The 22,993-nt window shown below is 29.0% G+C and overlaps 1 protein-coding gene across 1 annotated transcript in view; it reads left to right on the forward strand.

Moving 5' to 3' along the window:
- The window catches only part of LOC119606241 (Ig-like and fibronectin type-III domain-containing protein 2), a 124,121-nt gene that overhangs the window by 81,845 nt on the left and 19,283 nt on the right, over window positions 1-22,993 (forward strand). Inside the window, 5 exon segments of the mRNA XM_037959666.1 lie at window positions 15,833-16,013; window positions 17,982-18,123; window positions 20,012-20,204; window positions 20,265-20,511; window positions 20,582-21,260. Of these exon segments, the coding sequence (XP_037815594.1) occupies window positions 15,833-16,013; window positions 17,982-18,123; window positions 20,012-20,204; window positions 20,265-20,511; window positions 20,582-21,260 (1,442 nt within the window).

A 22,993-nucleotide genomic window follows, 5' to 3' on the forward strand; every position in this document is an offset into this window, starting at 1 on the left:
AAAACAAACTACTTACATAGAAAAATCGGAAAAAAAATCGCAAAAAATACAACTGCAAAACACAAGTAATCTGCAGCATTAATTTTGAGTTTGACAATTCAAAATAATAAATGAAGAAAAAAAAACATAAAAACAAACAACAACAACATGCTAAATCTACTATTTATTGTAACCAGTTTATGCAAGAGACTGTCGTCATCAAAAGAGGTTGAGGTTGGGTGTAGTAAAACAGCAACAAAACTGCAATGATTACAACAAGTGTAAAACAACTTCAACTACGACGACGACTACTACTATACAACAACAAAAACAACCAACAATCATTATTATCAACACTGACATTATCGTCAGGTTTTTAGTCAGCAAAACTGATGCTGCTGCTGCTACTGCTGTTGGCTACATACAGCACATCTTCATCTTCATTGCCATCAATGTCAACTGTTGCAGTCATTTATTCATACCGACATTCATTCATACTGACACGACACAAACCAATATTCAAGCAACCTTTGCTAAACTGATATGCAGTGCTGTAAGAGGAAAGATAAAAACTGCAACCAACAACCCACTAGTCAGTTACTCAGTCTGCCAGTCAGTCAGTCACTCATCTAACGAGTCAACTTTAAAACATGGATGAGGTTTGATGATGATAATTCAACAAGACAATAACAATGTTAGCATGTTAAAACAACAACAAAACACCTTTTTTTGCGCAAAAATAAAAAAAGCTCAAACTAAAACAATAGATAAACTAAACGAAAACAGAACTGAAAGGAAAAAAAAAACTAATACCGAATCATTACAAAGTTAAACCGTAAACATCCATCTAAACTTTGGCTCTCAGTTTCTATATCTTTATCATTGTTTATAGAGTATATAGTGTTGTATGTTTGTATTGTAACTAAAATTTAACCTTATGTTTGGTGATATTGCAACGCATTGTATGTTATATTTTTTTTTATAGCATTTGCATTTTTTCTCTATCTTTTTTTTGTTGGAAATTTTTTTGGGTGATAAACGTGTTTTGGTTGAAGAAAAAAAATTTGGCGCGTAAATCTATTTTATTACCCTTTAACAGCGAGTGTTAGCTACAGGAGTTTTAATAGAATTAAGTGGGTTAGCTGGAATATCTATGTTAATGTCAATTAGTCGAGACTCTAGACTAATGTGTAAACTAATGTTTAAACTTATGTCAAGTTTTATGTCTACAATTAATTTTTATTGTAGACTTATCCAGGCTCATGGACTGTCATTTTCAAAATTATGTCTTGTTCAGTGTCGAGTCCTAGGTCTGACTTCCGACGTCTAGTTGTATGAAAAGTTTTATGTCTTATCTCATGTCTCGTTTCAATGAAAACTTTAAGTCTAGCCTCATGTCAAGTCTGATGTCCATTCTTATGTCTAGTTCGAAGTCTACTTTAGGAGCTATATCTAGTTTGTTTTTCAGACTCATATCTGGTTTCATTCTGAAAATCAAAATTTTAGCCGAAAAGTGAATTTGTGAAAAATGGAACTTTTAGTGCAAATGGAATTTTTAGTTAAAAATCAAATTTTTAGTGCAAAATATAATTTTTATAAAAAATGGAATTTTTAGTGAAAAATTTAAATTTTAGAGAAAAATTTAATTTTTAGTGAAAAATGGAATTTTTAGTGAAAACTGGAATTTTTAGTGAAAAATGGAATTTTTAGTAAAAAATGGAATTTTTAATGAAAAATGGAATTTTTAGTGAAAAATTAAATTTTTAGTGAAAAAAGGAATTTTTAGTGAAAAATTTAAATTTTAGACAAAAATTTAATTTTTAGTGAAAAATGGAATTTTTAGTGCAAACTGGAATTTTTAGTGAAAAATTGAATTTTTAGTGAAAAATGGAATTTCTACTAAGAAATGGAATTTGTAAAGAAAAATTAAATTTTTAGTGAATAATTGGAATTTGTAAAGAAAAATTAAATTTTTAGTGAATAATTGGAATTTTATTGAAAATTAAATTTTTAGTGAAAGTTAGTTAGTTAGTTAGTTAGTTAGTTAGTTAGTTAGTCAGTCAGTTAGTTAGTTAGTTAGTTAGTTAGTTAGTTAGTTAGTTAGTTAGTTAGTTAGTTAGTTAGTTAGTTAGTTAGTTAGTTAGTTAGTTAGTTAGTTAGTTAGTTAGTTAGTTAGTTAGTTAGTTAGTTAGTTAGTTAGTTAGTTAGTTAGTTAGTAGTTAGTTAGTTAGTTAGTAGTAGTTAGTTAGTTAGTTAGTTAGTAGTTAGTTAGTTAGTTAGTTAGTTAGTTAGTTAGTTAGTTAGTTAGTTAGTTAGTAGTTAGTTAGTTAGTTAGTTAGTTAGTTAGTTAGTTAGTTAGTTAGTTAGTTAGTAGTTAGTTAGTTAGTTAGTTAGTTAGTTAGTTAGTTAGTTAGTTAGTTAGTTAGTTAGTTAGTTAGTTAGTTAGTTAGTTAGTTAGTTAGTTAGTTAGTTAGTTAGTTAGTTAGTTAGTAGTTAGTTAGTTAGTTAGTAGTTAGTTAGTTAGTTAGTTAGTTAGTTAGTTAGTTAGTAGTTAGTTAGTTAGTTAGTTAGTTAGTTAGTTAGTTAGTTAGTTAGTTAGTTAGTTAGTTAGTTAGTTAGTAGTTAGTTAGTTAGTTAGTTAGTAGTTAGTTAGTTAGTTAGTTAGTTAGTAGTTAGTTAGTTAGTAGTTAGTTAGTTAGTTAGTTAGTTAGTTAGTTAGTTAGTTAGTTAGTTAGTAGTTAGTTAGTTAGTTAGTTAGTTAGTTAGTAGTTAGTTAGTTAGTTAGTAGTTAGTTAGTTAGTTAGTTAGTTAGTTAGTTAGTTAGTTAGTTAGTTAGTTAGTTAGTAGTTAGTTAGTTAGTTAGTAGTTAGTTAGTAGTTAGTTAGTTAGTTAGTTAGTTAGTTAGTTAGTTAGTTAGTTAGTTAGTAGTAGTTAGTTAGTTAGTTAGTTAGTTAGTTAGTTAGTTAGTTAGTTAGTTAGTTAGTTAGTTAGTTAGTTAGTTAGTAGTTAGTTAGTTAGTTAGTTAGTTAGTTAGTTAGTTAGTTAGTTAGTTAGTTAGTTAGTTAGTAGTTAGTTAGTTAGTTAGTAGTTAGTTAGTTAGTTAGTTAGTAGTTAGTTAGTTAGTTAGTTAGTTAGTTAGTTAGTTAGTTAGTTAGTTAGTTAGTTAGTTAGTTAGTTAGTTAGTTAGTTAGTAGTTAGTTAGTTAGTTAGTTAGTTAGTAGTTAGTTAGTTAGTTAGTTAGTTAGTTAGTTAGTTAGTTAGTTAGTTAGTTAGTTAGTTAGTTAGTTAGTTAGTTAGTTAGTTAGTTAGTTAGTTAGTTAGTTAGTTAGTTAGTTAGTAGTTAGTTAGTTAGTTAGTTAGTTAGTTAGTTAGTTAGTTAGTTAGTTAGTTAGTTAAGTTAGTTAGTTAGTTAGTTAGTTAGTTAGTTAGTTAGTTAGTAGTTAGTTAGTTAGTAGTTAGTTAGTTAGTTAGTAGTTAGTTAGTTAAAAACAGCATTCTTTCCAGAATTTTATGAAGGGCATTACCTTGTCGTTTTTTTCGATTTTTTGTAGTACATATTTCTCACTTCTCTATCTATCGTTCAATATTTGCGTTTATTTTTTTCTAATTCAACTAAATTGTTATACAAAGTTGAGCAAAAAACTATGCAGAAAAAATTTATCACAACACCAGTGTAAGTTACTTGCCACGGCTTCAAAATCCCAGCAACAACAACAATGTAAATAAATTCATTACACACAGACCAGAAAAAAGAGAAGTCGAGGATGTAGTAGTAGTAGAGCACAATATGGAGTCTTAGTTAGGTATTAGGATAATAAAAAATAACGGTTTTTATAGACACACTAATGCACAGTATGTATGTACATATGATTGTGTTAGTAATAGCAACAAAATTTTTTAAATTACTCCTGGCTTTATGACACTATCGATTTTATAGGATTTAAATATTATTGCATATGTCAGCAGTTTCTTGTTACAGGCCAATTACAAATATATAGAAAAATGTTAAGCCTCTGATAATATTACAACATGTAAATATTTTTAAATAAATTGAAGATAAGTTGTAGCCTATAAAACTTAAGATTTATCTATCTAAGTCAGTCATGGGCAAACACATACCACCATGTGTATATTTGTGTGCGTTAAGCAGCAGAGAGATGACTGCACGTTATAACAAAATGGTGGTACACTGAGAAAAGTTTTGAAATTTGTTTTCTATTGCAAATACTTTTTACGACGAGAAAAACTCATGAACTTTTGGGCATTTTAAACAAAAATGGAATAAAGGGAAAGAGTTTTTCATTTAAGAAAAGTAGTAGTATTTTTAAAAAGTAGTATTAAATAAAACTACTGAAATATCATTAAGAAAATCACGACTTTCTATTCGATTTCGAACTTTTAAGGGATATTACCGAGATATTAACTGAACTTAATTTAAAGTTCAACTAATCTATCCAAATCAATGTTTCCTTTATATTCCTTAATACGCAATAAGTCACCAATGTGTTGATCGGTTAACCTTTTAATTGCAACAACTTTACTTTTCTGTCATGTCCCCTAAGGTCATTTAAGGGTCCATGTCAAGTTTCATAATGCCTTTTCAAAAAAAATAAAGCTTTTCTACATATAATTTTATAACATACGACGCATTGTGCCTCACCGTCCATGTTTTCTATAAAAAAGAAATCATTTTCCCAATTTATATCAAACATTTTGCTAGGTGTAATAAAAGAGAAAAAATCATAAGCATAAAAAAATCCGCAACGTGATCTTACTTCTACAAAAGCTGAACAGCAACTGATTTGATTTTGATCTCTGAGATCGTAACAAAGCAACAAACAAGTGGTCATTTTAGTAAAACACAGACACACTAATACACACAAGCTTATAGTGTAGGTGTGTCAACAAAGCGTCAGCAGAATTTCTTGGCCTATGCACGCGTGCATTAGAATTTCAGTTTTGCTCGTGACTGATCTAAGTATATACTGCGTTAAGGCATCTTGTTGTTTGTAAAAAAGTTTTTTTTAAGTATCTTTTTTCTTTCGTAATGCCTCATTTAGCAAAGTTAACTAATTTAAAAAAAATATTTGCCAAATGTGCTGCTTATTTATATTCATTTACAGTACACACGCAATACTATAGTCTGTGTCTTTATAGTGCGTCCTAAAAGAGGACGAAAATTTGTGTTGTTTCAAAACGGTTTAATAATAATGGCACCCAATGGTGTCATACATAGATGGCGTACTACTTTTTTGTTTTTTTGGAGCTTTTTTTCTATTTAAACATTTATTATGCCTCTTACAACCAAACACACATATTTTTGTAGAAATAATGACGACGATGCTTGTGTGGCAGCACAACTAAAGAGTAACCTAAACGTCATCATCATTCTTGCCACACACTCACTACAAAACTACTTAAATGCATTGTATGCAGCAGGCAATACTTAAACACAAACGCATTCCTGCCACACAAACACACATGCCACGTTCTGAATATATATTTAATACAAGTGACTATTGTGTTTCATAGCCTCATCATATAAAAAAAAAACAGAAATTTTAAAATACGTTTGTAATGCTTGCAACACACACATAAGAATGAATGCATTTTTACAAATTTACACACAGTCGCATAGAAAATGTTCATGTATAAATTTTAAAAAATTACACATGTGTTTGTTCATTTTTATGTGTGTGTAAATGTATGATTATTTCTCTTTTTTCGGAGAGGGCACATGATATCACGAATGGTTTTAAATTCACTTGACATGTCGCATGTGTACGTGCAGCAAAAGTTGATTGCAATTGTCATCTATACGAATATACAAACACATACATTTAAACATTTTATTACACACATATGCAATACAATAGGATTTTTTGGAAACAGGAATTCTTAAACATACACCTAAGTAGGATGTAAAATAATTTCATGGAATTGAACTGAACTAGAACTGAACTAGAACTGAACTGAACTAGAACTGAACTGAACTAGAACTGAACTAGAACTGAACTAGAACTGAACTAGAACTGAACTAGAACTGAACTAGAACTGAACTATAACTGAACTATAACTGAACTAGAACTGAACTAGAACTGAACTAGAACTGAACTAGAACTGAACTAGAACTGAACTAGAACTGAACTAGAACTGAACTAGAACTGAACTTGAACTGAACTAGAACTGAACTAGAACTGAACTAGAACTGAACTAGAACTGAACTAGAACTAGAACTGAACTAGAACTGAACTAGAACTGAACTAGAACTGAACTAGAACTGAACTAGAACTGAACTAGAACTGAACTAGAACTGAACTAGAACTGAACTAGAACTGAACTGAACTGAACTAGAACTGAACTAGAACTGAACTAGAACTGAACTAGAACTGAACTAGACTGAACTAGAACTGAACTAGACCTAACAAACTAGTTTGACTTTAGTCTAGACTACTACTTTTTCCTTCACCCAAGTCTTTTTTAGTTCACATACATCCGTAATATATTTTTTGTTTTATTATTTTCTAACTTCAGTCTTGTGTTTTTTTGACATTTTTTGTTGGTATATGACTCCAATGAGAGTACGTTTGTTTTTGTCAGACTTCTTTTCTATGAGACTTCATTGTTAAATCTAGGGATAATATGTTGGTGTATTTGACATATGAACTACAACACAATACACATGTACCAAATATTCTTCCATTTTTTTTTTTTTTTTTGTTGCTTGAGAGGGAAAGTCCTTAGTTTTGGTTTGTTATACAGCAACCATATAGCCGCACATCAACATCAAGTATGAAACCATCAGGTTGTTTCAACAAATCACAGATTTTACAGTGTGAGAAAGAAAAAAAAAAACTAAACTACAACACACCATAACAGCCAGAGTCAACATGAAAGATGACTAGAGAGAAACCTCTAACATTTCACTTGATTCCTTGGTGTATAAAATATATTATTTTTGTATTTCCATTGCGTTTTTGTAGCAAATTTTTTTTGCTTCTTCTAAAATTTTTTTGTCAATAGGTTTCATACACTTAGATATGTAGGACTCTAAAAACTATATATATTTCATATGCTTGCCTGGGAAATAAAAAAATGTTCATGTTTTATGGTCTGCAGCAACAGCCATATCATCAAAATATATTGTCTACGTTGTTTTGATAAAACACCATTCAGTCAGCCAGCTTCTGCTACATTTTTGCAGTATTTCATTTTATTTATAACACCACTATATACGTGTCATGTGGCAAATATTTCAAATGATTGTACATATTGTATGTATCTTTGGTTATGACCCCGTATTGTATTTATTAATGTATCTTGTAGAATTTGAATGACTGTGAAGTCCTTGTATCGTTTTTCGCTTTTCAAGTATGCGTGTTTATTGAAGTATCCTGTAAGAACATCAATTACATTTTCAATAAACGAACAGATGTACTTCTTCTAGAGTTACTTAGTGTGTGCCCGGACTTCTTTTTCTTGTAAGACAAGATGTGTGTCTTTATATCTTATTGTTCATCTAATGTCCTTCTTGTTCCTGTTCTTGTGTATCATTTTCAGTGACTTCGTTCGCTGGTGTTGTTTGACAGTTAATATTATTTTATTTCATTTTACTTCTTTTTGCATTTGCTAAAGTATCATTGTATTCCATTGGCCTGACAATATATTGTCACTTAAGCGTTTTTAAGTCGCCTTTAGGTTATGATTGTCTCTCAACTTACACAGTTGGTATATCATTAAATTGAAGCTAGTGAAGGAATGGAATAACAGTTGAGGAAATAAATATAGAAGTGAATATTGAAGTTTTAACAGGTGTTTCTTATGGAGACTTCAAATTTGCCCATTTCAATTCTAGTTCAGTTCTAGTTCAGTTCTAGTTCAGTTCTAGTTCAGTTCTAGTTCAGTTCTAGTTCAGTTCTAGTTCAGTTCTAGTTCAGTTCTAGTTCAGTTCTAGTTCAGTTCTAGTTCAGTTCTAGTTCAGTTCTAGTTCAGTTCTAGTTCAGTTCTAGTTCAGTTCTAGTTCAGTTCTAGTTCAGTTCTAGTTCAGTTCTAGTTCAGTTCTAGTTCAGTTCTAGTTCAGTTCTAGTTCAGTTCTAGTTCAGTTCTAGTTCAGTTCTAGTTCAGTTCTAGTTCAGTTCTAGTTCAGTTTCTAGTTCAGTTCTAGTTCAGTTCTAGTTCAGTTCTAGTTCAGTTCTAGTTCAGTTCTAGTTCAGTTCTAGTTCAGTTTCTAGTTCAGTTCTAGTTCAGTTCTAGTTCAGTTCTAGTTCAGTTCTAGTTCAGTTCTAGTTCAGTTCTAGTTCAGTTCTAGTTCAGTTCTAGTTCAGTTTCTAGTTCAGTTCTAGTTCAGTTCTAGTTCAGTTCTAGTTCAGTTCTAGTTCAGTTCTAGTTCAGTTCTAGTTCAGTTCTAGTTCAGTTCTAGTTCAGTTCTAGTTCAGTTCTAGTTCAGTTCTAGTTCAGTTCTAGTTCAGTTCTAGTTCTAGTTCAGTTCTAGTTCAGTTCTAGTTCAGTTCTAGTTCAGTTCTAGTTCAGTTCTAGTTCAGTTCTAGTTCAGTTCTAGTTCAGTTCTAGTTCAGTTCTAGTTCAGTTCTAGTTCAGTTCTAGTTCAGTTCTAGTTCAGTTCTAGTTCAGTTCTAGTTCAGTTCTAGTTCAGTTCTAGTTCAGTTCTAGTTCAGTTCTAGTTCAGTTCTAGTTCAGTTCTAGTTCAGTTCTAGTTCAGTTCTAGTTCAGTTCTAGTTCAGTTCTAGTTCAGTTCTAGTTCAGTTCTAGTTCAGTTCTAGTTCAGTTCTAGTTCTAGTTCAGTTCTAGTTCAGTTCTAGTTCAGTTCTAGTTCAGTTCTAGTTCAGTTCTAGTTCAGTTCTAGTTCAGTTCTAGTTCAGTTCTAGTTCAGTTCTAGTTCAGTTCTAGTTCAGTTCTAGTTCAGTTCTAGTTCAGTTCTAGTTCAGTTCTAGTTCAGTTCTAGTTCAGTTCTAGTTCAGTTCTCAGTTCTAGTTCAGTTCTAGTTCAGTTCTAGTTCAGTTCTAGTTCAGTTCTAGTTCAGTTTTAGTTCAGTTCTAGTTCAGTTCTAGTTCAGTTCTAGTTCAGTTCTAGTTCAGTTCTAGTTCAGTTCTAGTTCAGTTCTAGTTCAGTTCTAGTTCAGTTCGTTTTCATTTTAATTCAGGTCTGGTGTAGTTCTGTTCTAGTTTTTTTTATTGTAGTATTTTTTACACATCTATTGTCAAGCAACAATTCCAGCCATATGTGCCCAATAGATAGAAGGTATTACATTGCAAAACAAGCTTAAAACATCATGTTTTGTATCTCCTTTTATTATTGTGCTTTTGGCACAAATTTCCTTCATACAATTGAGCTAAAGAACCAGCCAACAGCAATTGTCAGTTTGTCTACACTCCTGCTAACACACACTTCTTGCCGCCCACTAACAAATTTCTCTTGTTCTCATTGTTGCCATTGTCAATGACAATGTTGCTGCTGCCATACAACAATGTGAAGCCAAAATTCTAAAATGCAATTGCATTTTGAATTATTGAACAACACTCACGCTTAATGAGCTGGTGGTAGAGAGAAATAGAGTTTATTTTCAATGAATCCTTTATATATGTGGCCTTAGAGTATAATCATTGGAAGAAGTATTAGTAGTAGTTCAATACCATGGAGTACGTGTTATTATAGACATTTGTCGGATGGTTGAAACAGCTTGAACTATTTTACAACAATGTCTTGCTTGTTGGTATTATTGCTACTGCTTGAGTTTCTGTTGCAAATTTGTTTGATTTTTCTTAACGACCGCACAAACACACACACACACACTTGTGTACTCAGTCTATAGGGATGCCACTCAACATGAATTTTGAAGTAGGTAAACAAGTAGTTTAAGAATAAAGTTTCTTGGCAATTGTTTTTGTTGCTTAAAAATTCTTTAACAAAATTTTCAATTTCCCTTTAATTGTAAAGAGTTTTAAAAGGCAAAGTATGCTATCACATACTTATACAATAAAAGAAAATTTCTTCAGCAACAGTTTGTTTAATGTTGCAGAGTTGAAAACTTTTTGGCTGCAATTCTCTAAGGGCTAGAACCACCCACTCAGTAGCAGCTGATATCCTTGGCTAAACAAAATTTCTTTATATAACTTATTTTGTTTATATTTTTTAGATTTTTTTTCTTGCAATTTAAGTAATTTTATAATGAATTGTTGTTGAAACTATTCCTTTTTTTTTAAGAAGCTGGTAGCTGCTTCCTTTTTTGTTGTTGGGTTTGTTTCCTTTTATTTTGTGGCCATGATTTGTTTTGCAGTTTTTGTTTTTTATTATTTGGTTATTGCTTGGCTTTTGTTGTGACCCACAAAAGGAAACAAGTGAAGACAGCTTTAGGCAATTAATGACTAGACTAGAAGAATTTTCAATTTTGCAAATTTTCTTTATGCCAAACATGATTTTGCTTATATTTGAAGGCTGGAAGAGAAAACCAACAATATAAGTTTAGGGCAAAAGTATAGACAAAACACAAAGTGGCCAAATTAAATTAAAATCAGCAATTATAATTAAATTATTTGAAAGGGAACTTATAGTAATTGTTAAAAGAAAATTTTAGATTTAATAAAGAACAAAACAAAAAACAAAATAGACGCCTTAATTTAATTTGTCCCACTGTACCTTCTAAATAATGTATGTATATTGGATTTAGTTTATTTATACAAAGTCAAAGCTCTACTTTAAGTTTGCTAAAGATTGCTGTAATATTCAAGAAGTTATTTTTAATCTATATTTATGTCCTACCGAGCGTATGATTAATATTTATTACAGACAGACAGAAGAAAATAGCTTATACGTCTCCGCTATATATAAGGATCGGAAAATTATATTTTATAAATTGCAAGTGGAATAACAAACTTGTCTATACCCTTCTCACGAAGGTGTAAGTTATTACAAATTTTAAATATATTATTTAGGCTTTAATACTGAAATTTAACCCATTGTGATGCAATCAGTATTAATGTTGGATACGTCTTTGTAATACCATGAAGGCAGCTTAGACATTCAGCTAATTTCGGTTAAAATTTTATACCATTTTGTTAATGTTTCTGGGAATTATACTTTAATAAACTTTGATTTCATAACAAGGTCGTCAGTACGTATGAGTAACATTAATTAGGAGGCAAATGTGTTAAAATCTTTATAACTTTTTATTGATAAAAGATTTTGTTGTAAAATAAAATGTAAAATAATCTTAAGATATCAAGTTATTATCTAAATAATTATAAGATAATTTTCGTCAATTTTTCTATATATCTAATTAAACAGATCATAAGAGAAATTTTCTAAAATTTCGAATTAAAGCTGAACTGTAATGAGTTTAAGTCCGCACTTTAGTTGATCCTTTGCTTTATATAAATCATAATGAAACCTCAGAAAAAGTAGAAAATATTTAGTATTCATCTACTTTTAACTTTGATAGTGCAATTGGGCCCACTGTAGCTCATAAAGTTTTATATTTCGAAATATTTTTAAATTTGACGATGAAAGTATGGTTTCTTTTCTAAATGCGATTAGAATTTTGAATTCGTTAATTTAGGATTTTGTTGAATATTAACTAAAAAACATTTTTCTTAATCTTAAGCACATCTATGCGTATGATTAATATTAATTTGAGGGTATTGAATGTAAAATCTTTATAACTTTTTGTTGATTAAAGATTTTGTTGTAAAATAAACTGTAAAATAAAGCTAAAATAACACACTATTAGATAATTAGTAAATATTTGAATATAACTAAAGTAACTAACAGATTTTTTGTTATATTTGAAGAAGAAATGTTCAAGTTTGTGAAAAATTTTCTAAAAATTTTGAAATAAAAGCGTCTAATGGAAAAATTTTGCTATAAAATCTTGTAAGAGAGCTAAATCATAGTAAAATTTCCAAAGAAGAATTACAGTTAAGACATTTTTTGAGGAAAATCTTTAAAAATGTGGAAATTTATAACAAATATGTGCCTTAATATAGGTGCTATTTATACTACTGCAAACCTTTAGATTTATAGAAAAATTTCCCTCAATTAATTTGCTTAAACTGACATATTTTACTTTCAATAACATTTAAGTTTATTTCTATGGCAAATAGCCAGTCTTCTACATTAAATGCCTTGACATCTATATAAATATTGTATTTATATATTGTTTACTCTCTGGTCCCCTTTGGTTTGGCTATTTCAATGTAATTTGTTATTGGTGTATTAAACCAAATTGAAATTAATATAAATCATGATCTTTACCAGTAAAGCCATTATAAACAAATACATGCACATGAGTAAATATGTGTTTGTTACATACTCCCCTTTTAATATATACAACTAAAGCAAGGACAATGTAATGCGTACTTTTTTTTTACTCTAGTTGGTACTACAATTCACACAATATAAATCCAATAAAATCCAGTGATTTACAAACACTAACTAGTCATACAGATTTAACTCTTGTTACACAAAATGAATAAATAAAAAATACTAGTGGATGTTATAGAAACGAATAAAAAATATATAAAAAAACGCCATATATGTTGGTTCGTTGGCAACTTTGTAGAAAAAAAAAATAATAAAACAATACGTAATACAAAACTACATACCAATACAAATTCCTCTTTACTACACAAAAAAAGTATAAACAGAAAAATATCTAAAAAAAAAGCAGATAAAATCATAAACGCTACTGCTAAAAACTGAAATATACAATACCAAACTAAAGTCATAAAAAAATCAAATACAAAAAATCTGAAAAATCAACATGCAACGAAAAAAAAACCATTTACGTTAAACTCGTTGACCAAGTGCCATTGACTTACATACTTTTATCAAACATGAATTTTAAGACTTTAAACTGCACAACGTGCATCTCTCTAAATACTTAGAAATATTTATTTAAGTCAACATATAACCATACATACATATGTACGTATGTGAGTACTTATGTATCTATACACATAGCATGAGCTTTTGTTGTTTATTGTTTGTATTTTTCGGCTTAGTATTTTGTTGTAGTTAAAAAAAATTTCTATATAAAAAACGCGTTAAAATATTTCAAACTTTTATTTCCAACTAAATTTTTCTCATATTTGTTTAGTATTTTGCCAACGAAATTGGTTTTAACGCAGCAGTAAAAAAATATATATCTAAAAAGTAAAAAGTACAAAAAAAAAAAAAAAAACAAATAAATAATTTAAGCAAACAAGTAAATTGGACATGAGGCAACAGAATTTTTTTAGGAATAACTAGAATATAAAAGGGAACTGTATATGAAATGAATTCAAATAAATGATTAAATTATCAATTTATATAAACTACAGAAAATATAGAGCATTTAAAATCAAAATATTTACTTACTTAATACCAAAATCTTTTCTGTATAAAAAGTCCTAACAATTTAAATTGAATTACATACATACCTCATAATCAATATTAATTATACGTACAGTTGGCTTAACAAGCTTTCATGCTTAAACTTATAGGTTCACTTCCAGTTCAGTTCTAGTTCAGTTCTAGTTCAGTTCTAGTTCAGTTCTAGTTCAGTTCTAGTTCAGTTCTAGTTCAGTTCTAGTTCAGTTCTAGTTCAGTTCTAGTTCAGTTCTAGTTCAGTTCTAGTTCAGTTCTAGTTCATTCTAGTTCAGTTCTAGTTCAGTTCTAGTTCAGTTGTAGTTCAGTTGTAGTTCAGTTGTAGTTCAGTTGTAGTTCAGTTCTAGTTCAGTTCTAGTTCAGTTCTAGTTCAGTTCTAGTTCAGTTCTAGTTCAGTTCTAGTTCAGTTCTAGTTCAGTTCTAGTTCAGTTCTAGTTCAGTTCTAGTTCAGTTCTAGTTCAGTTCTAGTTCAGTTCTAGTTCAGTTCTAGTTCAGTTCTAGTTCAGTTCTAGTTCAGTTCTAGTTCAGTTCTAGTTCAGTTCTAGTTCAGTTCTAGTTCAGTTCTAGTTCAGTTCTAGTTCAGTTCTAGTTCAGTTCTAGTTCAGTTCTAGTTCAGTTCTAGTTCAGTTCTAGTTCAGTTCTAGTTCAGTTCTAGTTCAGTTCTAGTTCAGTTCTAGTTCAGTTCTAGTTCAGTTCTAGTTCAGTTCTAGTTCAGTTCTAGTTCAGTTCTAGTTCAGTTCTAGTTCAGTTCTAGTTCAGTTCTAGTTCAGTTCTAGTTCAGTTCTAGTTCAGTTCTAGTTCAGTTCTAGTTCAGTTCTAGTTCAGTTCTAGTTCAGTTCTAGTTCAGTTCTAGTTCAGTTCTAGTTCAGTTCTAGTTCAGTTCTAGTTCAGTTCTAGTTCAGTTCTAGTTCAGTTCTAGTTCAGTTCTAGTCTAGTTCAGTTCTAGTTCAGTTCTAGTTCAGTTCTCTTAAATGTGGAGTCTACAGGACGTATGATTAATATACATGTGTAATGAAATTTTTTAAATTTAATATTAAATTAAAAGAAAAAATACAAAATTTGTTGTAAAATTGTAACCACCAACGAAACATGTCTAAATATCCTGTTAAAATGTAGTTTTAAGCAATTTAAAAAACAAATAAAACTACAAAATACAATGAAATAAAAAATATTAAAAATGAAGTAATTCTGATTTTTTTGCACAATGCGAAACGCATTTTTACAGTCAGTAAAATAAACAATTAATGCCGTGTAAAAATTGAACATGTAAAATTTTTCCTCCAATAAAACCATACTGAAGCTGCCCAATATTTATAATGCTCGTATATTTATTTTAACATGTTATGGTAAATGGTTTTATCATTGGTTTTTGCGCGCATTGAACACTTTGCAAAAATAAAATGTGGAAAAAAAATCCTTTAAAATAAATCGCTAAAATCCTATAAAAGTTTAACGCAAAAAGAAATCTGGTGTTTATACGTTTATACTCCTAAAAATAATGTTAAAAATTTTAACAACATTTATTTGAACAATATTGACAATGTAGCTGCAACAAAACAACAACCGACAACATAATACTCTTAAACGAGCTTAAAGAGTTACCAAACAGATTTAAATACTATTCACATATTTATACACATATGTAACACATGTGGACTTGGATTATAACTAAAGGGGGATGGGGGAAGAGTTAGATGCTAGTGTCGTATGAAAAAACTGTGACAATCAACCAAAACAGACCAGACCAGAAAAATTTACAAAACTACAAGTGACACTGACAATTTACGCTGCAAAAAACACCACAAATTACTGAGTGTTACATTGCAATTACTCAAATGTACTTAAAATGTATTAAATAAACAACAACTACAATGAGCATGGTTTTAATGGTAAAATATTTTATTGTATGAAATTATTTTTGTTTAAAAATTAAGTCCAGGAAAATATTCGCTAAACTGCAAACAAAAACCTTAAATGTTTAAAAAAAAATAATTTATTGAAATTTGCAAGGGGTAGTTTGCCACTCTTTCACTCGCTCTGTAGTACAGATACACAAGTTCTATTAATTGCTATAATAAAAGCTGTTATAGTTCTTAATATTTGCTAAAATTTTCATATAAATCCCTTGCCAATTGCCAAAGTTATGTATTAAAACATTTTTATTTCAAATAAAGACTACGGTACGTATGACTAATATTAATTATTGACTTTAGTACTTTAAAACGTTATATCTTTAAAACTATAACAGATATTGCCACACAACAAAAAACCTTAAATAGACAACATAAAAGACTTTTGGAAAAACCTAATCGAAAATAAACTTTTCTAAGAAAAATTATTTTTAAAAAATTTTAGAAAAATGTACAAATTTTAAAATTTGATAAATATCACATATGTATTGTTATATCACTTCTTTCTTAAAGCTTTAAAACTCACATTAAACATTTTCTTCTTCTGTTTTTTATTTCTCTTTTAGGAATTAATAACAAATGAAACATCGATTGATTTGATAAATTTGGAGCCACATGCCTTGTATCGCATCATGGTATTGACACGCGGTAAATTTGGCACATCATTGCCATCATCCATGTTGTTGATCAATACAACTGAAATTAACAACAGCAGCAACGGCAATAGTGATGGAAATACTGAAAAAGGTAAAAACTGAAATTAAAAAATTTTTATATTTTTGTTGCTTTTTATTGCAAAAAAATCATACAATATGACGCACACTTTATATGCCGCTGTACGGGCATATAAATTTATCTACTAAAAATAAAATTTCAACGTAACTAAAACATTGACAAATTGTTAATTACAAGTCAATAGCAACCAAACAAAATTACAAAAAAAATATATATATTGAAAACAGAAAACAAGTAACATTAGAGGTGTTTTTTGAAGGCAATCAAGAATTGCTATGAACATTTTGCAAAGAAAACTTATTTCTCTAGAGAAGGGTATGTTTTGAAAGAGATCACTTTTCTATGGAGACAAATACTCCTAAACAGATTTATTTTTCAATGGTGAAAAGCTATACTAAAGATATCAAATTTAAGTAAAGAAAAGTGTCTTTAAGGAGAGCAATTTCCTTTAGAGAATATGTTTGTAAATAGAGAACTTTCCTATAAAGAAAATATTCTTTAAAGTGAGATCTTTTCTTTAAAGAAAGCTGTCTCTAACGAGAGCACTTTCCTATGGAGATCAGTATCTTTAAAGAGATCTCATTTTTATAGAGAAAAATATCTTTAAAGGGAGTATGTCTCTATGGTGAAAAGTCTCTGAATAAAGAACGCTTTTCTATAAAGAAAAGTTTTTTGAAAGAAATATTATTTTAATTAAGAGAGGTTTGTTTAAAGAGAGCGCAATTCTTTAGGAAGAAGTGTCTCTTGAGAGATAATTTTTCTCTAAAGATAAGTGTACCTAAAGAGAGCAGTTTTCTGTTAAGAAAAGAGCAGCTTTCTATGAAGAAAACTATCTTTAAAGAGATGTTATTTATATCGAGAAAAGCACGTTTAAAGAGACCACTATTCTCTAAAGAAAAGTGTCTCTAAAGAAAACGTTTTTCTATAAAGAAAAAAGCTTCTAAAGAGAGCGTTTTTCTATAAAGAAAAAAGTTTCTTAAAGGAGCGTTTTTCCATAAAGAAAAGTTTCTCTAAAAAGTGTCTCTATACAGAATAGGGTGTCTCTAAAGAAAGCACATTTCTATGAAGAAAAGTAATTTAGAGGGAGATCAGTTTTCTTTAAAGAGAAGACTGTCCGGCAAAGAAAAGTATCTAAAGATACCTAATTTGAAATCTCTAAAGAATTAACTTTTCTATGGGAAAATGTGTCTCTAAAGAGTTTAGAGAGAAAAGTATCTCTGAAGATAGTACTTTTTTGGAGAAAAAAGTGCCTCTAAAGATAGCACAGTTCTGGAAAGAATAGTTGAGCATATTTCTTAAGTGACTTTTGTCTTTTATTATAGAGAAAAGTTTCCCCAAAGAGAGCTCTTTTCTATAAAGAAAGTTGTCTTCACTTTTTATAAAGGAAAGCTCATTCAATGAGAGTACTTTTCTTTGGAAAAAAGTTTCTTTTTAAATATAAAAGTGTCTCTAAAGAAACATTAAAAAAAAAACTTACACCAAAGAAGACACCATTCTTTAGAGAAAAGTATGTTTAATGAGAGAACTTTTCTATGTGCAAAATTAAAACTATATGCAGAGAAAGTATAGCATTCAATATACGCCTGAGTAAATGAGTCATGTCCATTTCAAATGTATAAAAATAAGCATAAACATCATCATCAGACACAGGTCTCCCGACACCAACTCACACATTCAAGCCCACAAAAACACACTTGTGCTCTCATTAAAACAAAAACACACACACTCACACATACAAATATACACTAATTTATTCCTACAACATACATGATTCGATCAACCATTAACATTTTATGGTTGATGGTTGACTAATTTGTCCAATAATTTTGTATTTTTTTCTCTCATAGTTGCTGTTGTTGTAAAGAATTTTATTTATATGGACCATGTTTTTATTTTTATTTTTTTTTCTATTATTGCTGTTATTATTGTTATTTGATTATTATTAAATCTATAAATTGTCATTTGTTGTTTTATTTCCAGTTGATCAACAACAGCCAAAACATATTTATGGTGCTCCCTCACCGCCACATTCATTGGCTATTATTGCTCACAGTGCCACTTGGATGCAATTGACATGGCAACCACCAGAATATTCACATCCCCATGAGAAAATTACCTACAGGTATGTATGTTGTTGTTGTTGTTAGTAGAAATATAAATAAAATAAATCTGTTACAAAACACAGATATCTGTTATTGATTTTGAGCCTTGTTGTTATTATAACGATTATTACATTTTTTGCCCCTGTTTTTTTCTGTCCATTTAATTATGAAAAATTTGAGGTGATTATTTTCATGTTGTTCCTAGGTACTAGTGTGTGGGTGGTAGGCCACGTATACTGTATTACAATTCTACTACTCAAATGTCACACAATCTGTTAAAAAGCTCTCATCATGACTATACAGTTGACCGTTTCTGGGTAGGAGTAAGATTTTGTTGTCATGGTTTTGTTTATTTATTTTTTCCAACATCAGTTGTAGTTAAGTGTTACTTCTGTTGAACGATGCCCCAGAGCATAAATGTTGAAATTTCTGTTGAATGTTTATGTCCTTTAGGTATGCGGAGGAGTTGCTGAACTTTTGAATTGAGTAATTTGATAAACATTTTTTCCGAGTACTGTTTTTTAATGTATGTATGTGTCCATGGTGTATGTTTAAATACAAGTCAAACTGTTAATTACTAAAGTTCAAATGATTGTGTCAAAGTGTAGTTGTTGTTGTTGTTGGATATTGATGAGTTTGTTGGTAGAAAAATATGAAGTGAAATGAATACAATGAAATTTTTAATTGGACAATCAATTTAAAGGGAAAAAATGTAATTAATATTAACTTGAAATTGTAGTAAAAGGGAGTAGGAGGAGGTACTAAAATATGAAGTTAAAACTGTATTTTTTCAAAATAATAACATATTATGAGGTTTTTGAAAAAAAGTAGTAGAAACACTACTATTGAAAATCTGTATTTTTATAGTAAAAATTCTTTTTTAAATTAAATGATTAAGAAAATATGACTTTTAGATGATTTATGAAAAAGTAGTAGAAAAAGTACTTTTTGAAAAACTAGTTTTTTACTCAAAATTTGTATTTATGAAGTGAAAATAAGATAACCAAGGTTTTTAACAACAGAAAAACTACTGTTTGAAAAAGGAGTAGAAAAAGTACTTTTTTGAAGAATTAGTTTTTTACTACAATTATTTTTGTTTGGTGAAATTATAATCAAAATTAAGGTTTTTAACCTTTTTGAAAATAGTAGTAGACATACTATCTTTCAAAAAATACTTTTTAACAAAAGCTTACTATTATGCTGGAAAAAGTAAAACAAAAATGTTCTAAGTTAAAAAAGATTTTAAAGCAAATAAGTATTTTTTTCCAAAAATTTGATTTTGTTGGTAGTAGAAATACTACTATTGGAAAATTTATGTTTTTCTAGCTATAATTCTTTATTCATAAAAAAGTAGTAGAAAAACTACATTTTGAAAAAGTAGTTTCTACTAATTTTTTTTTCTTTATTTGGTGAAAATGTCACAAAAATAAGGTTTCCACCTTTTTTGAAAATAGTAGTAGAAATACTACTTTTTAACAAAAACTTACTACAATTATGGTGGAAAATAGTAAAACAAGCTTTAAGTAAGAAAAAGTTTTAAGAAAGCATTTTTTTCAAATTACCATTTTATAGAGTTTTTGAAAAAAAGTAGCAGAAATATGACTTTTATACGATTTATGAAAACCTGGTGGCAAAAGTACTTTTGGAAAAAGTAGTTTTTTACAAAAATTTTCATTTATTTGGGGAAAATATCACAAAAAACAAGTTTTTCAACATTTTTGAAAATAGTAGTAGAAATACTACTATTTTTAGAAACGTTTTTTTCTACCATAAATTCAATATTTAATTGAAAATAATACAAAATCACTAGTTTTTAGTAATTTTAAAATAGTACTACTATTTAAAAAGTAGTAATTTTCTTACAAAAATATTTCTTTTATAAAATGTTTGATTTTTTGTTCCACCCAGAGTCTATCACAAGCCCATGAAATCCGATAAATTCAATAAAATCGAAACTAAGGTAGCATGGTTGCGTATGAACAATTTGAAGCCCAGTTCCCAGCATATACTCTATGTTGAAGCAGTGGGTGAAAAGGCCACCTCCTTACCCTCGGAAACTTTAGTGGCCTGGACTGATCCAGCTCTACCAGCATTTGTGGATGTAAGTTTTACTCTTAATAAATAAAGAAGAAAAACTTTTGATTTTTCCATTTTCTTACAGCCACCCACTGTGCATCCCGCCGACAATATACCCGAAGGAGGTTCTATGACTATTTTATGCTTGGCTTTAGGTAATCCAGCTCCCACTATTTCTTTATATGTGGGTGGTCATTTAGTGCGTCAAGATACCTCCAGACATATGGTCACCGTTATACATAATGTCACCGCAGATATGGAACATGTTTCCTGTTATGCTGACAATGGTTATGGTGTACCCATGCAGGCCACCAGAAGAGTTAATATATGCTGTAAGTTCTTTTGAAATATCAGGAAATTCAAAAAAAGTTTTACTTTATAATTTTTCTAATATTTCCTTAGATCCTCCCAAAATCCAGGCGGCCGGCATTACTGTAGCCGCAGTAGGTGATGAGGTTGAACTGCGCTGTATGGTAGATTCTAAACCTGCCCCCAAGACAATATTCTGGCGTGATCATGATGGCCGTATACCGGTCATACAAGGTGGTAATTATGATATAGCCATGCGTACCAATGAATCTCGTCCCACTTTCTATACCATGGCTTTACGTATCAATAAACTGCAAGCCTCCGATGTAGGAGACTATTTCTGTCATGCCGAGAACCCCTTCGGTTCAGCCACTATACCCGTTTCGGTGCGTATACGCAACACACCTGCCCTCAATCATAACGTAACCCAATGTTGTGCCGATATGAATGTCACAATGGCCTGTCGCAGTGCCTGTAGTTATTATGTGGATATAGATGCCATAGCCGATAAACCGGAATGTATAACAGAATTTGATAAACTTATGAAATGTGCTGCAGATGGTTCAGATCATCGAACTTGCTGTGCGGACTCGCATGTACCGCGCAAATGTTTGAATTGGTGTCGAGGAGAGGCTGTACGTTCGAAAGAGATTTGTAGTTTACAATATGCTAGAACTATAGTGGGTTGTTTCGAGTCATATCGTGATCGTTTGCCGGGACCACCGGAAAATATAGCTGTTAGCGTGATATCGGATAGTGAGGTAGTGATAAGGTGAGTGAAGAAGAAAATTTTAATTATTTTAATAAAAGTAGTGATAATTTTGACTACTTTTTTAGAAATTTTAAGAAAAAGTAGTACAAATACAATAACTCCAAAAAAGTAAATTTATGCTACGTAATTTTTTCTGCAAAAAATCTTTATTAAATATAAAAAATTCCATATTTTTAACGATTTTGAAAAAAGTAGTAGAAATACTACTATTTAAAAAGTCGTTTTATTTCGCAAAAACGTATTTATAATTAAATTTACAGAAACAATTTCATAATTTAGAGATTTTTTAAAAAAGTAGTAGAAATACTACTATTTCAAAATGTAGTATTCTCACAAAAAAATCATAATTCATCAAAAAGATTCTGTTTAAATGTAAAAAATCAAATTTTTTCGGTTTTCTCCATAAAAATGTTTTCTTTATTAAATAAATTAAAAATCATAAGTTTTTAGTGATTTTCAAAAAGGTATTAAAAATACTACTATTTACTAATTTCTAAAATTTGGATTATTTAAACACTTTCTTAGATTATACAAATTATATACTTTAAAATTAAAAAAAAAGTTTATACCATTTTTAAAAAGTAGTATAAAATACTACTACTTTTCAAATGTACAAATCAACGAAGATATGAGTTTCTTTTGAAATCTATGTTCTATTTCATAAATAAGTATGAAATTGACAATCTTAAATATTTTTTTAAGTTTACGACCAAAAGTTTCTTAAAATTTTTAAAAATGTAATAAAAATACTACTTTCTGAATTTGTAATTTTGTTTAAAAATTACTTTTATTGTTTAAAAGTTTATTCTAATCATCAAAATCTGATAAAAATTCATATTTTAAAAATGTAGTAAAAATACTACTTTTTGAAATTTTTTTAATTTTGCTTGAAATTTGTATTGAATTTAGGAAACTTTATCATAAAAGTTAAGTTTATAAAATTCTTTAAAATTTAATAAAGATTTCCTTAGTTAAAAAAGTTGTAAAAATACTACTTTTTGAAAAATTTTTATTTTTTGCGTAAAAATTGCTTGTAATTATTAAAGGTTTTTTCAAGTTGTTAGAATTTAATTTAAATTAAAAAAAGTAGTAAAAATACTACTTTTTGAAAAATTTGTTATTCTGCATAAACATTACTTTTAATAGTTAAAAGTTTCTTTAAATTGTTAAAATTAAATAAAAAATTATATGTATAAAAGGTAGTAAAAATACTACTTTTTGAAAAATTAGTAATTTTGACTAAAAATTGCTTTAATGGTTAAAAGTTTCTTCAAATTGTTAAAATTTAATAAAAAATTATATTTTAAAAAAGTAGTAAAAATACTACTTTTTAACAAATTAGTCATTTTGCCTTAAAAATGCTTTTTATTGTTTAAACATTCTTCAAATTATTAAATTTTACAAAAATAATATTTTAAGAAAGTAGTAAAAATATTACTATTTGTCAATATGTTACTTTTGCTTAACATTTTGTTATCATTGTTCTGGTTTCTTAAATGCCTTATAGTTTCATTACAAAATTTATAATTTTTTTAATATTTTTTCATTAATTTTTACCACAAAATCTTATCACTTTTGCTTTTTCTATTTGTTGCCAAAAAGTTACTTTATGTTCATTTGAATTTCCTGAACACGTTCTAGAAAAACAAAAGAGACTTTATTTTCTTTTTTGCTTAAACGGAAACGTTAAGATAAGACGGAAATTGTATATAGAGGTTAAAAATCGAAATGAA

This window comes from Lucilia sericata, unplaced genomic scaffold (genome assembly GCF_015586225.1).
Source record: "Lucilia sericata isolate MDLA Ls3-8-SP2 unplaced genomic scaffold, ASM1558622v1 Contig000563F_arrow, whole genome shotgun sequence".
In the NCBI taxonomy this organism is placed as follows: Eukaryota; Metazoa; Arthropoda; class Insecta; order Diptera; family Calliphoridae; genus Lucilia; species Lucilia sericata.